This window comes from Barbus barbus, assembly GCF_936440315.1.
Source record: "Barbus barbus genome assembly, chromosome: 16".
In the NCBI taxonomy this organism is placed as follows: Eukaryota; Metazoa; Chordata; class Actinopteri; order Cypriniformes; family Cyprinidae; genus Barbus; species Barbus barbus.
In genome coordinates, this window is record NC_136744.1 from 27053880 (window position 1) to 27069394 (window position 15515).

Genomic DNA, 15515 nt, shown 5'->3' on the forward strand with positions numbered 1-15515 from the left:
ATCCAAATACAGTTTAAAACCGTGGTATGTGTTTTGTTATTTCTAAAAATGAACATTATTAATTTAAAAAATGAATTAGTGAGTAAAAAAGGAATGTTGCTTTTAATTATTAACACGCACTGACTTTGCATTACAGTTGAAAAGGGCATACAGATATTTAATGCATTTAAAAACAGATGCTTTTCATGTTGTAGGTGAATTTGATTTGTCAGTTGTCAGGGTGAATTCAGTATAATTAAGACATTTTTCCAAGTCAAGTCAATAATAAAATTTCCCCCAATTTATCTCAATTCTCTCCATCTATTAAGTCTCATAATAAAAAACGTCAGAAGACATTAAAATGTAGCATATTCATGGAAAATGCAGTTTTATTTATATACCACCGTATGACACAAAATGTTGGCTGTGCCTGGAACAAAAGAAAAACCCCTGTATTAAGTCACTGGCTGGCTTGGCAGTGAGACAGCCACCTTTGGGTTTCAGACACAGCCATAATGAGTTCATAGCTGGGCTTAAAGCTTCCAGACCACCGTAGCCTCCGCTGCGCTCATGGGATCCAGGATCAGAGCTTCTCCACCACAGGTTACACATCACTGACCTTAAACAGCAGCGCTTTATGAATGGTCGCCGTCAGACCCATATGATGCAGGTTTTGTAGAAACTGGGTCACAGGTGTTCATTCCATCCAGGGGAATTTATGAAGCCATTCCTCCAGCCCGCTAATTTTTGTCTGTCCTGCGGTTGTGCTTCCAGCTTTTACGGCTAACCTATTTGTCAAAGAAATTCATGTTTGCCTTATGCTGGTTGACAATTTTTCTTTTTAACCACATTAAAAATGAGAATTTTTGTCGGCCCTGTTCCAAATCGGGCTCGGTTTACTTATTGGAACAGCATGCATGTTCAAGCTCTGTCTTTTTCTTTTAGTATCTTCTGCACATAAAAGGTCCATTGGAATTATTTATTATGGCTAAAACCTTTATTGAAGAAAGCTGGTTTACCCAGCGGCCATTTTGGCATTTATATTGAAGTACAGATTCACCACACACTCAAAAATTTAGGGTCAGTATAGTTTTTAAAGCAGAGGAAGAAACTGATAGTTATATTCAGCAAAGATGCATTAATCAAAATGACAGTAAAAACATTTACAATGCTACAACGGATTTCTATTTCAAATAAATGCTGTTCTTTTGAACTTTATATTCATTTAAATAATGACATTTTCTATAGTCTTTCAATGTTAAATCTCAAAGTGCTTTACACAAGTAAAACATTACAAGGTCATCCTTAAAAAAAAGATCATTAGTTTTCACAAAAGTATTAAGAATTGCAACTGTTTTCAACATTGATGATGATAAAAGTTTCTTGAGCAGCAAATCGGCATATTAGAATAATTTCTGAAGGAGCATGTAACTAAAGACTGGCGTAATGATGCTGAAAAATTCAGCTTTGCTTCACAGGAATAAATTACATTTTACATTACATTAAAATAGAACGTGGTTATTTTAAATTGTAAAAATATTTTACAATATTACTGTTTTTACTGTATTTTTATATCCAATAAATGCAGCCTTGGCGAGCATACGAAATTTCATTCCAAAAAACTATATTGACCCCAAACTTGGTAGTGTATTAGTATATTTATGAATTCTTCGCATATTTCATTCTACAGCTGTTTAAATCAACATGTTTTTGCTCTGTATGTAAATAAAAAAACTCTTAATATAGTAAAAAAGAAAAAGCATACCACACATCCTCTAATCCAGTTTTATTCTTTTTCAGCAAAAGAGGAAAGGAAAAAAAGGAAAACAAGAAAACAAAAAAAAGAAAGGCTACAGAATTTTATCTTATCCATATCTTCGTTTTTTGTATGTTTTTTTTATGTTAACCTAAAAAGGGCAAAGTAATGCAGCTCTATGCTTAGAGTGAGAGTTAACCAGAAACACAAAGGAGGTTAAATAAGGATTTTTCTTAAGATACACAATATTCATCTATTTTCTTCAGTTCTGTCCATGTTGACATCTCAACAGAAAACCAGTCAAAGTAATAATAATAAAACAAAAAAAGCGCAGGTAAATTGAGACTCCGCCTTCCTCGTTCCCACCAGAGCTGAACACATCCCTCCATAAAATATGTGAGGGAGGGAAGGAAAGAAAGAGAAAAAAAAAAGAGAGAACGCATCAAGAGAATAAAGAAAGAAAGGTTAGCATGAGCAGGCAGGAGAAAGTACAGGAACTAGTCAGAATGAAGGAGAGAAAGCCAGAAAAAAGGGCAAAAAAAGCCACGAGATCTTCAGCTGCTTTAAAAGCGGCAGAGTGCATGATGCAAGGGCTGATAGGAGTCGTACGAGGTTACAGAGTGTGTTTATTCAGACCTGAACGAACTAGTTCTCAGATGAGCTGTGGGCAGCCCTTTCCCAACCGAACCCAAACCGAAGGGTACCGTCTGGTTTCGCCTCGGCCCTCGTGCCGAGCGGCGTTTGAAAACACGGCTGTAAGTGCATATGTGAGTGTGAGTGTACGCCAGTGAAACGGGCACGGCTCTGACGCGGCTCGAGCCCACGGGACGCGGCAGAGCCGGCATTTCTTTTTCGTTTTGTCCCGGGACGGGGTGACTTGAGCGATCCAGGTCACCCCCCCTTCCCTCGGTCGGTGTCTGTCATCGGAACGTCCGGAGCAGAAGTTCCCAGAGGTCTCGATCGATCGATGTGTTTCCCCTGGAGTCGATCGCAGCCTCTGAGACGAGAGCAGTTCTCCAAAGTACAGACCGCCAAATTCGTCTGACCTGCGTTTGGAGGTGTGAGGAGGGACAGATAACAGAAAGTTAAGGCTGTGCGGGTCGCCTGTGTGTGATGAGCACGAGGCTACTGAGAGGGGCCACAGGTCAGAGGTCAAGCAGGGGTGTAGGTCCTTGGAGATGTGTTGGAGGAAAAAAGATGCCACTAACAGGTGAGTGAGTCATGTGGTCGGTGAATACGTGTGTGTGTGTGTGTGTTTGCGAGTGTGTATGCAGGGGGGCGTTCAAGAGCACTCCTCTCCGATGCGCTGGCAGGTTCTGCCCACCTTGCGGTCCAGTTTCACCATCTTCAGCACGGCTTCCTCTCGGCCGCGGCCCAGATGGTCAAACATACAGTCGTGTTGCTCCGGCAACCGGTGCAACATGCAGAACACATAACCTGAGAACGAGAGAGAGAGAGGGAGAGCGATCAGAATGAGATGACCGTGTTGTATAATCTGCTCAAGGTTGATTTTAATAGCACGGCACATAACACTCAGTTTAACGAATTTTTACAGCATGCTTGAGTGCACGTCTTGTTCCCCACATACGCCGCCTCTTTGAGACATCAGGAATGGCTCCGAAAAGTCACTAATTACGTCACCGTTAACCCTGCTGAAGTGTTGGCTTCTTTTAAATGAACGCCAGAGAGCTGGCACAGACATTATAATGTTCTCAGATCATTTCGAAGTAAAAAGAAGTGAAACTCTGGCATGATGGGTTGTTGGAGGTGGTTACGAACTGGAACAAGTAAATAGAGCCTCCTCCAAGTCTCTATATCCTAAAACTAAATAGTGCTCGGGCCATCCTTCAGTGCCATTTTTTAACCTCTCCAAATTTCAGTTTTCAGTTGGAATGAAAATAATTGTGCATCTAGATTTTCTTGCAGCTTAATGAGATGAAAAACATGAGAAATTAAAAACAAAAATATTTAATAAATAATTTGCAAACAAACAAACAAATAAAAAGCACAAGTTGCCACCAGGGTGCTATTCATATTATTTAGAAGTGAAATATGAAACGTGACAATTAAAACGGTTTAATAAATAGTTCAATTCAAACAAATATATATATATATATATTATTATTTTTTTTTTAATAAAGTTTTTAAAAATTTTAAATCAATAAAATAACCCCAAATCTCTACATATGGCTCTGGTCTCTTTTTTTTGGCCATTTATTCTTTCCCAATTCAATTTCGGTTTCAATGTATTATTGGCATGACAAAAATTGGGTATTCATAATTGTTTGTAAATCTGTGTTAGAAGCTAAATAATCTGAAATCTGCATAAATATTTTATAAATAGTGTAAACAAACACATAATAAAAATAGAAAATTAAAAAAATAATAATAAAGAAGGGCATTCTGCCAGACAAAATGTGCAGTGTTAAAATCCCCAACACCACATGGAGAAATAACTATGCAGACAAACACCACTAACTAAAAATGAGAAAAGCATAGGTTGGGAGTGTAAAAATGATGAGATCATAACTAGATTTTAGTGGTGCTTGCAAAATTCACTGTCATGATCCTGGGATCAAATTCCCAATTTTAGCTTTTATTTCAGTGTAATTTAATTGTTTGACTGGCATGGCAAAAGTTGTGCATTTATATTTGTTCAAAGCTTAGCTGCATTAGTAACTAAAAGATACGTTTACTGGACATCAAATTGTTTAGACCAAGTTGAGCAATATATGTGCTAGCAAACACCACAAACTATCAAACTTATTCTTCAACACTGAAGTAAGCCTATGGGTGAGACTTCCGGTTCATTAGACGCTATAGGGAAATAACGAGAACAACAACGGTCAAACTGCTTGCACTACAAAACAGTGTGTTCATAATTAAAACAATACATTAAAATAATTTGGAAGGACACATCAATTTGTAATATCAAGCAATTTTGTACAGCTAAAAATAGCTGGATGGGAATGAGACCGAAAGCTAGACCCATAGAATTTACACATGGCACACTCTTACGGGAAAAATAAGGCAGATAGGTAGGCAAAACGTAAGCTGACTTCTTACAGTAAAATCTGTGATCTGAGCTCATTTCCAAGTAAATAAAAATCCATTCCGTCTTAAGAGCCTCATTAAGGAGAAAGTCTCGTTAAGCAGTTTAATATATTCATTAATACACATGGTGTTTTTAATGAGTCAGAGATGATTAAAAGCTTACAATGTTTCAATTACTGTAGCCACAGAAGAGCTGCATGGCACTGCACACACCAGTGCATCATGTAGCGCTATTCAGGAGCCACGTCGCTGAAGCTGCAACCACACGGTAAAAAAGAATGTGCATATATATTATAATGATCTGTCAGCTTTTGAATTGTCTGATGAGAAAGAAAACCATAACGTGGAGTTGTTCTCACTGACTGCATGCAACCATGAACAAAGCATAATGTGCTGCCTGACTCATGAGAGATTCGCTCAAATGAGGCAGTTCGTATTAATGAATTTATTGAATCGATTAGCAGAGGTCTGAATCAGTCAAACATTTAAAGCAACAGTTCACCCAAAAATGAAAATCAGCTGAAAAATTACTCGGGTTATCCAAGATGCAAATATGTCGGTGGATTTCCAAGTGAGGAGACAAGAAAGGGTTGACTTTATGGAGAACATTATGGATTATGGCCAGAAGCGACAGTTTAAAGTAAAAACTTCTTCATGACACATTTGTTTCTCATGCAACTTTTCGCTTCATAAAATGTTAACTGGAGTGGTGTGGATTATTGTGATGTTTTTATCAGCTGTTTGGACTCTCAATATGACGGCACCCATTCACTGCACTGATAAATGTTCTGATGATGAAACATACTAAGAAAGCTACATCTTGGATGGCCTGAGGGTGAGTACATTTGTAGCAAATTAAATTTTTTTAGGTATACAATTCCTTTACATTGACTCAGATTACTCACTCACTGGACTGCAGGTTAATATAGGTTACTGTACATCCAAACGGCATCCAAACAGATTTTCCTAACCCTAGGAGGAAGATGCGGGCAGAGTTTTCGGCATCAAATAACGGCAGGAGTCCTGTCTGAGATAAACCCCGGCGGGATAATGACTCAGATGCGAGCTGTCACAGGAACAGTCAGATCCATAAGTGTATTAGCAGAGCAGTGGGAATTGTCATTAGACTGATGACTTACAATACCACCTTCAGTTTAACAAAACAAGACAAAAAATAACCAGCACAGCCAGGAGGACTGATGTTAACTGCGCAATTATGTTTAAATGCTCCCTTTATTTCATTACCTACAGTTGCTGTCTAAAATTTAAATGAGCGAGGGGGGTTAAATACACTCCTTTAGTTCTGTAGGGATCTAAAAGTTCTCACTGAAATTACAAACAGTCAGGTGAGGAATGAACAAGCCCCGCATGGAATCGGCAGAATCGGAAAGCCCATCACTTACATCATTCTGCACGTCTCTGAACTAGTGATGTGATGCAACAAAACTAGAAAACTTTCGTTGTCATCAACAAAGCTGTCCAGACTTCACGCATGCGAATCAGGAAGCATTACAGTTTTGTCACATCATCTCGCAGACGACACGCCATAAGATGACAGCCATACTAACCACAGCGACAGGACCCCAGCTCCTGTTGTACAAGCTCCAGTTTGGTTTGGCAGCGATGGCACCGCCGACGGTTCTTCTGCTTGGGAACTCGTGGAGAATCTTCAGAACATGAGGCCTCTCCCACACGAACACGCTTCTCCGGAGACGACTCGCTCTCTGAACCTGAGGCTGAACACACAAACACGCACTTTTCAATGCTTTTGCAGTTGCATCGCTGTTTGAGGTTTAAAGGATAGACCTTGCAAGGTGCGTGCTAAGGTGTTCTGACTGGTTGCTAGTTGGATGCTAAGGTGTTGCCACTCAGTAAGCAAGACCTTATATGAGTTTATGAATATATAAAGTTAATGAGTTTTTCAAGTCTATTTAACAGTAGCATTTAAATGAAGAGTTCGCACAAAAAATGAAAATTCTGCCATGATTTACTCATCCTCCACTTGTTCAAAACCTGTATGAGGTTGAACACTTCTATTGAACACAGAAGACAACATTTTGGAAAATATTCAGAGCCAAATATATATGTGTATGTGTGCGTGCATATATATATATATATATATATACATATACATACATATATACACACACACAGTCATGGCCAAAAATATCGACACCCTTGGTAAATATGATCAAAGGCGGCTGTGAATATTAATCTGCATTGTTAGAGAACACCTGACAAGAGATCAGAGACCATTCCTTCATCCAGAATCACTTCAAATCCTTTAGATTCCCAGCTCCATGTTGGTGCTTCTCTTCAGTTCACCTCACTCATTTTCTACAGGGTTCAGGTCAGAGGACTGGAATGGCCAGCAGAAGCTTGGTTTTGTGCCCAGTGACATATTTTTGTTGTTTTGAGGTTTGTGTTTGGATTATTATACGGTTGGAAGATCCAAACATGGCCCATTATACGATTTCTTACAGAGTCAGTCACTTATTGATTTTTTTATCTGTTGGTATTTGATAGAATCCATGATGCCATGTGTCTGAACAAGATGTTCAGGACCTCCAGCACAAATATAGGCCCACAATCACATCATTAAAAATACAGCAGTATATTTCATTGTACACATGGGGTACTTTTTATCCCTGTGTTCACCAAACCCATCTTGAGTGCTTGCTGCTAAAAAGCTCATTTTTTTAGTTTCATCTGACCATAGAAGCCAGTCCCATTTGAAGTTCCAGTCGTGTCTGACAACTGAATATGCTGGAGTTTATTTTTGGATGAGCTAGGAGAATTTTTCTTGACACCATCCTGAACAACATGTGCTGATGTAGGTGCTGTTTGACTTTTTTTTTTTAAAGGTTTTCTGACCCGAGACTCTCAAACTCAAACTCTCCTCCTTACCGTGCATTAGGGCAATATAGACACACATCCTCTTCCAGGCATTTTCGTAACATTTTATGTTGATTGGAAATTCTTAATTATTGCCCTGATGGTAGAAATGGGAATTTTCACTTCTCTAGCTCTTTTCTTAAAGCCACTTCACTAATTACATACATACATACATACATACATACATACACACACAGTCATGGCCAAAAATATTGGCACCCTTGGTAAATATGATCAAAGGAGGCTGTGAAAATTAATCTGCATTGTTAATCCTTTTGATCTTTTATTTAAAAAATAAAAAATAAATAAAACAAATCACAAAAATCTAACCTTTCATTGGATAAGAATTTAAAACAGGGGGAAATAACTGAGCTACCCAGCCCTAGGAAGCGGGTATAATGTGGAGCCACTGCAAAGGGACGTCAGAGGCGGCAGAAAGTTTGCAAATACACTAGACAGCAGCATGGTTTGACCAGAGCTTCAACTCAATTGATTTAGCTCCCTCTGACCTTGGTTAGTCAGTCTAAACCAGAGATTTCAGTGGTTTTACAACTTTAAAGCTATTCTTTCTTGTGGATGGAGAGGTGGTAAGGAATGTGTGAAGTAATGACACATCACATTTCTACATTGACTCAAATTAATTACATTTTGACAACTGGATTTTTAAATGAACTGACTTGTGTTCACAAAAAAAAAAAATAGTAGGACAACTGGTACAACAAAACATTAGAGATGAAGATAATTTTTGCGCAATTTGTAACATCACTCACTTCAAACAGCTTCTTTGAGTCTTTATAACAACATTTGTATGCTGCTGTACATTTACAACTCAGTTCCTCAGCGGTGTGGTGTGCTAGACTATTAAAAGCTGTCAGACACGCATACACAAGAGCGGTGGTGAGGTGTACCTGAGTCGCAGGGTCGTTTTGTAGGAGTGGATAGCGTGCCGCGAGCTGTGTCTGTACTGGAGACTTCTGGGAGAGAGAGAATGATATTAGATTTATGCATTTGGCAGACGCTTTATCCGAAGCGATGTACATTGCATTTATCAGTTCATACATTCCCTGCAAATCAAACCCATGACCTTGGCATTTCTATTTAGGAGAGGTTTACCTACCGATTGAGAACCACTAATCTACATCTCTAAAGTTTCAGACTTTCTGGTTGTCCTCAACTCATATTTTGGCATTTAACATTCCCAAAAGTCAATAAATTGTAATTTCCCAGTGAAACTTTTTCATTTGCAGTATTGTGTGTCAGTGGTCTTTCATTCTCTATGACTGCTGTGTGATATTAAAATGATTAGAGCCCATCTGAGACTAGATGCAATGAGCACTGAAATATCATCTCCATTATTAGAAGAATTTGTGTGTCCTCACCGTCCTGTGCAGGAAGAGGCGTGGCTTCTGTCGAGGGCTCTTCAGAGCTGGCTGGCTTGGAGGACAGGGTTTGGCTACTGCTGCTGCTCGTCTCGTTACAGAAGACTGCTGATTGGCTATTGCTTGAGCTGGGGGTGGGCTCTGGAGTGCAGTCCTCGTCTGGTTGTTTCTTCTGTATGTCTGATGGAGAGAACAGAGAGAGCGTGAGAGTCTCCCAGACACACTGATTCAAGTATAATCGTAATTATATAGACCATGTGATGAAAGTAACTTACCAGCAAAACATTTAGAGCAAAGGTTCATGGTTTTGCTGGACCTGGAAAGAGGAAAAAAAGACAAAAGGAGATTAGGGATGCAACGATACCATTTTTTCCGAACCCATCTGATCCGATACCGAAAATTCTGAGTATCTGACGATACCGATCCAATCAGATACCAGCACAGTTTTTTTTTTTAAATCGATGTAGAATACTTCTGTGTGTTGACCTGATCGTCACTCTTTTGTGTGTTAAACACAATCTACAACATATAGATAACTTCATTTGAATGAAAAATAACAATCATAATCTATGACAAAAAATACTATTATAAACTAGGTTAGTGGATAATTTAGCAGCAAAGCTACTCTAGAAAAATCGTGGGTGCACAATAATTGTATAAAACCTAGTGAAAAAATTTTATTTACAAATAAAAGTGATTAAGTGTAGGACTAAATCTGGTAATGGTACACATTGCTCTTTGTATTGCTGTAAAATACATTCATGAAAAAAACAAGCAAACACATTTATATATAAATATATACAATAAAATTGACATTTCTTTTAAATCTATAGCACAGTATTGAAGGCAGCAACATATGATAGATAGGACAGAACAAGAAAGACTATTAATAATCTTTCATTGCGCAAAAGTATTATAATACGAAAGCAGTGGTGGAGCCAGAGGGGTGTCCAGCTGACATCGGATCGGCCACCCTGGGTGCCATCCAAAAAATTAATATGCTACGATTTCATTTTCTTTAATCATACTGAAATAAGCGTTTATTTTAGCGTTGAACTCATGGATGTGACGCGTTTGGTGTTCCACATCACGCTTCGTCTCGTCCATTTCCAGCCTCTCGCGCACACGCTCTCGCGCCACACGTTTATTTACAGAGTGAAAAACATCACAGAGCAGAGAGGAAATAGACAAAGTCTCAGCATTCAAATTCTGTTAGTTTTATTAAGTATTTCAAACGATAAAAACTGTTTTGGAGCTGTTTAATGGCTGGCTTTAGTGGCTTCAAGCGAAGCAGGAGTGCCTTCTTATTAGCATGAAGTAAACATTGAATGAATACCCGATCCAACTGGAAAGATACACTACAACTTAGGCTACTGAATGTATAGCGTCTCATGTAATCACTCAATGAGTGTTTCAACCGCAGAAGACAGCAGCTAGAAAACTTTGTCCCATAAGAACAGAAAATCCACACAGTGTCCATAAACTTGAGAAAAAATTTAAAATTACAATTAAATATTTACTCATAATAGCACTTTTTACTATAATTAATACAAATAAATAGATATAACGTTATTATAAAAATGGTCTAATATGAACTTGTATACAAACCAATTGTTACTTTAACCTTAACAATAGGGTTCCCTGTTTAGTTTAGACTAGACAAAATAAAGTGTACATTACCAGTCAAATGTTTTTGAACAATAAGATTTTTAATGTTTTTAAAGAATTCTCTTCTGCTCACCAAGCATGCATTTATTTGATACAAAATGCAGCAAAAGCAATAATATTGTGAAATGTTTACTATTAAAATGTGATTTATTCCTGCGATCAAAGCTGAATTTTCTGCATCATTACTCCAGTCTTCAGTGTCACATGATCCTTCAGAAATCATTCTAATATGCTGATTTGCTACTCAAGAAACATTTTATCATCCCTATTATTATAAATATTTAAAACAGTTGAGTACATTTTTTCAGGATTCTTTTAATGAATACAAAGATCAAAAGATTAGTATTTATCTGAAAAGTTTTTTATAATTTTATTTATTTTTTTGGGGGGGGGGGGGGGGGTATTATAGAAATTAAAACTTTTATTTAGCAAGGATGAAGTAAATAGAGAAAAAGTGATGATAAAGACATTTATAATGTTACAAATATTTCTATTTCAGATAAATGCTGTTCTTCTGAACTTTCTATTCATCAAAGAAACCTGAAAAAAATTATACTCGACTGTTTTCAACAACAATAATAATAAAATGTTTTTTGAGCTAAAAATTCAGCTTTGAAATCACAGGAATGAATTACATTTTAAAATATATTCAAATAGAAAGCAGTTATTTTAAATAGTAAAAATATTTCACAATATTACTGCTTTTGCTGTATTTTGGATCAAATAAATGCAGGCTTGGTGAACAGAAGAGAATTTAAAAAACCTTACTGTTCTAAAACTGTTGACTGGTAGTGTTAATCACAGGCTTGTTATTTATTCATGAATAATTCTCACTCCAGGCTGCTCCAGTCACTGGTTAATGAAGTAATACACTGTAAAAAAAAATCCGTCAAATTTACGGTAAAAAACTGGCAGCTGTGGTTGCCAGAATTCTACCGTAAAAATACAGTAGCAACGTTTTAGGTTTTACGGTTTTAACTTAAATTTACAGTTAAATACCGTAATTTCTTTAACTGATATAATCTTAATATACCAACCTATTAAAGTACTGAAATCTGTTTTGTTCCTTTGAAATACACAGATAACCACCAAATGCAGATGATGATGAGAAAGTCACATGATGAGCCAAAGCCCATCACAAGCAACTTATAAACAATAGCATATACAGAAGGTGCACAGTGTCATTCACACAAGCACTAAACACCATCATGGTGAGACTCCTTAAACTGAAATATGCTATAAACATTAATTTAACAACATTAGATGTAACATACAACCCTAATAAACATAACTGATAAGAAAAAACTAAGAAGAAACATAGTTATTTCAAAGAAAAAACGTCAAATTCAAACAGAATTTGAAATGGAACGCAGGGAATTCTGGGAACGTCAGTTTACGGTTTTTCCCTGTAAATTTTACAGGAACTTTCCGTTAACCATGTAACATGTTTTTACCGTAGCATTTTCACAGTTTTTTTACCGTTAAAATCACGATCATTTTTTACAGTGTAGAATTAAGAGAAATACGTTTCAATAGACTAACATTTGAAGTTAGGTAGGAATAGATAATGTGTGCAATTGTAGGATTTATTCATGCCAGGTTGGAGTTATACACTGATTTTCTGTCATGGTCCATGGACCCCCTGAATTAGCCTTGGCCACCCCCTGTATAAAACTCTAGCTCCGCCACTGTACGAGAGGCTCCAATACAGAGATATTCTTTGAAATACCTGTATAGAGCTAAACCACATCTCTATTCATCATAACACCAAAATATTAGTAGTTGCATCCAATAAAAATGATATTTCATGATTCTTGATACAGATTTAAATACCACAGCAAAACATAATGTGCTGTGGATTTCCTTCATTTAGAAAACTTCAATATTAATGTATTAATGTAATATATTTAATTTAAAAAAAAAAAGATAAAAAGACAAATATTTTTAGATTAAAAAAATTGTAGTTTTATCATTTTTATATATGATAGAATATTTTATATTTGTATTCAACATTGAATATTTTGAAATTTAAATAAAAATAAGTTGTACAAACTTACTCAAAAAAACAAAACAAAAACGAACAAAGACAAATTAAAAGGTTCCCATGCTTTTATTCAATGCATTTCCAGCATGACCCTTCAGTTGTTTGTGATTAATGGATAAAGATGTTTACAAATGAATTGGATTCAGAAATATTGATTCCGAACAAATTCATTTGACTAAACCTCAAAAAGTATCAAAAGAACAATAAGCTCACACAAATAACAACACTATGGCTTGCAATCAAATTTTACTGTACACAAAAGCAATCCCTTTTTAATGAGATATTTTAGTGGGGACATTTGAAAACCAAATCTGAATTGTTTGCAGTGTGAACAAAGCCTCAGACGTCTCTTCAGTACCTGCAGGCTGAGGGTGGTGACATATCAAATACTTTATTTACACACATGCAAACAGCTATTGCACTTCCTGCATGCGCCTCGAAACTCTCTCTCAGAATGACACAGGTTAGCAATGAAAACAACATCAACAGACCTTCTTCAGCACAATCAAGAGCAATCATAATCAGCGCCCAATCAAGGAGGCGGAAGGAAGCATGGGGAGAGAGCAGGGCATTGTGGGTAGGAATAATGCATATTAAGAAGATGAGCATGACAAGCACATCACTACATGAACACACCGAAGGGTAGCCATGTGTGTATGAGCAATAAAAAGCTGTTATTGACAGTGCTGATTGAGTAACATGTATGGCGGTTATCCTTGAAATAAGCTGAAATGGTTAAATCTGTCGAAACACACCAGGCGCCTCCTGAGCACTATGACTGGCTGATCAATGCTATAATGCCCACCTATCGGGGTGGTGATGGCGCAGTGGATAAGACACATGCCTTTGGTGTGAGAGACCCGGGTTCGAATCCACTGTGAGACACCAATGTGTCCCTGAGCAAGACACTTAACCCCTAGTTGCTCCAGAGGCGTGCGACCTCTGACATATATAGCAATTGTAAGTCGCTTTGGATAAAAGCGTCAGCTAAATGAATAAATGTAAATGTACTGAAACTCATCCACATATCAGCTCAAATAAATCACACTGGTGGAATAATCAAGTAATTACAGAGTAAACAACTCAACTCGTCACCACTTTCGATCAAATCAAGAAATTTAACGAACATAAGAATCAGTGAATGAGTTCATTTTGAGCAGCCACTTGGATCGATTAAATAAAGCAACACTCCATACTGGAGACTTTCATTACCCTTGCAATGTTTACTAAGGATTTGCTGACTAATGATCTAAAAAGAAGGTGATTATCAATAACTAAAGATATATAATGACAGCTAGTAGCAGAGATGGGCACTCGAGTTAGTGACTCGGACTCGAGTCGCATTTTTATAGACTTCAGACTTGACTCAGACTCGACCTGAAATGACTCCAGACTTGACTCAACGAAAAGGACTCATCTCTTTTATCCTTAAATACTTATATAACTGATCACATAACGAGCGCTCGGGGTGGTTTATAGTAAATATCCTTCAGCGTTATAGCCTATACCCTCTAGTATTTTTATCTAAAGCCAAACGTGCTTTATTCAAGCCTTTTCAGCTCCGTGCGCTTTCTCTCTCTCTGGACACACGCCGGAGTCAAGATTACGAGCTGCGATGACGCCGTTATTTTAACAACAGAAAACAGAAAATTATAGATTACTTTCACTAAAACAAAGCAGAAAATGCTGCAAATGTAGTTATTTTTCTTACTATCTATCAGATGTGATTTAGTGTTATTAATCTGTAGGCTAAGAACATTTCAAAAGAATCATATAGTCTAATTATAATTGGGAAAATTGTAGATGGCTAGGATAGAACTTAAACTTTGAAACTGCTAATTATCTTTCTTTTTTGCTCAAACTGAGAACATTTAGATTATTGTAGCTACGTTGCTTTTAATAATGCTTTTAAGTAAAAAAATAAAATATAGATTTCAGGAGCAAAACACGTACAGAAAAATGGCCTTGCATGGATCTAAATATAAAAACAGAATAAAAAAAGCCTTTTTTTTGTCTAGACCTCTGCTTGGAAAATATAGAGGCAGCGCCTCTTGTAAAATAAAATACAAGAATAAATTTTAATTGAATACCACGGACTTATATTATTTGTATGGTTTTGTAATAGCTATCTGTGTCACATATTTCCTTATGTGTTGTGGTAGATCGGACTCTTATTATAGAATCTGATTAAAGAAAAACTCTTCTGAACATGGTAATGGATTAAAACATAACAGGCTGGATGCACATTAACCTTATATCTTAAAACCTCTTTTTTTTTTTTTTTTTACAAAGCAGATCACAGATCATGTATTGTGTCTATAATCTTTAAAACAGCTTCGTAAATAGGAAGATTTCAGTACATGAGGATTAGAAATGGGATTTTTTTTAGCGAGCCATAAAAATGACTTGAGACTCAACTTGGACTCGTGACCAAAGACTTCAAACTTGACTCGGACTCCAAGTTAAAGACTTATGAACATCTCTGGCTAGTAGTAACAAAAAAGATACTATATTATGTAGCTAAATTATTGCATAAAAACTAAGTTAAAAAGTTGTTTTGCAATATGTAACAGTATCTTATGTTAGCAAAATTAATTGTAAAAATTGTAAATGATTGCATAAGTAATATATATATATTTTTATAGATAAAAAAATCTTAGTAAAATTAATCAAATTGTAAATGATTGCATGAAAAACAAAAAACAATGCCAAAAAGACAAGATAATAAAATAAATAAAAT

The 15515-nt window shown here is 36.6% G+C and overlaps 1 protein-coding gene across 3 annotated transcripts in view; it reads right to left on the bottom strand.

Moving 5' to 3' along the window:
* Nucleotides 1-338: 338 nt before the first annotated feature.
* LOC306882749 (AN1-type zinc finger protein 3 homolog) overlaps nucleotides 339-15515 on the bottom strand; it is a 30460-nt gene continuing 15283 nt past the window's right edge. Inside the window, exons 2-7 of one of the 3 annotated variants that reach the window (XM_079437605.1) lie at nucleotides 9339-9379; nucleotides 9064-9243; nucleotides 8593-8658; nucleotides 6358-6525; nucleotides 3060-3172; nucleotides 339-767 (exon numbers count right to left, since the gene is read on the bottom strand). In XM_079437605.1, the coding sequence (XP_079293731.1) occupies nucleotides 720-767; nucleotides 3060-3172; nucleotides 6358-6525; nucleotides 8593-8658; nucleotides 9064-9243; nucleotides 9339-9379 (616 nt within the window). In that variant the 3' untranslated portion in view covers nucleotides 339-719. Of the gene's footprint in view, nucleotides 768-1624; nucleotides 3173-6357; nucleotides 6526-8592; nucleotides 8659-9063; nucleotides 9244-9338; nucleotides 9380-15515 lie in introns of those variants that run through there. The other 2 variants (XM_079437604.1, XM_079437606.1) reach the window with 2 other exon arrangements.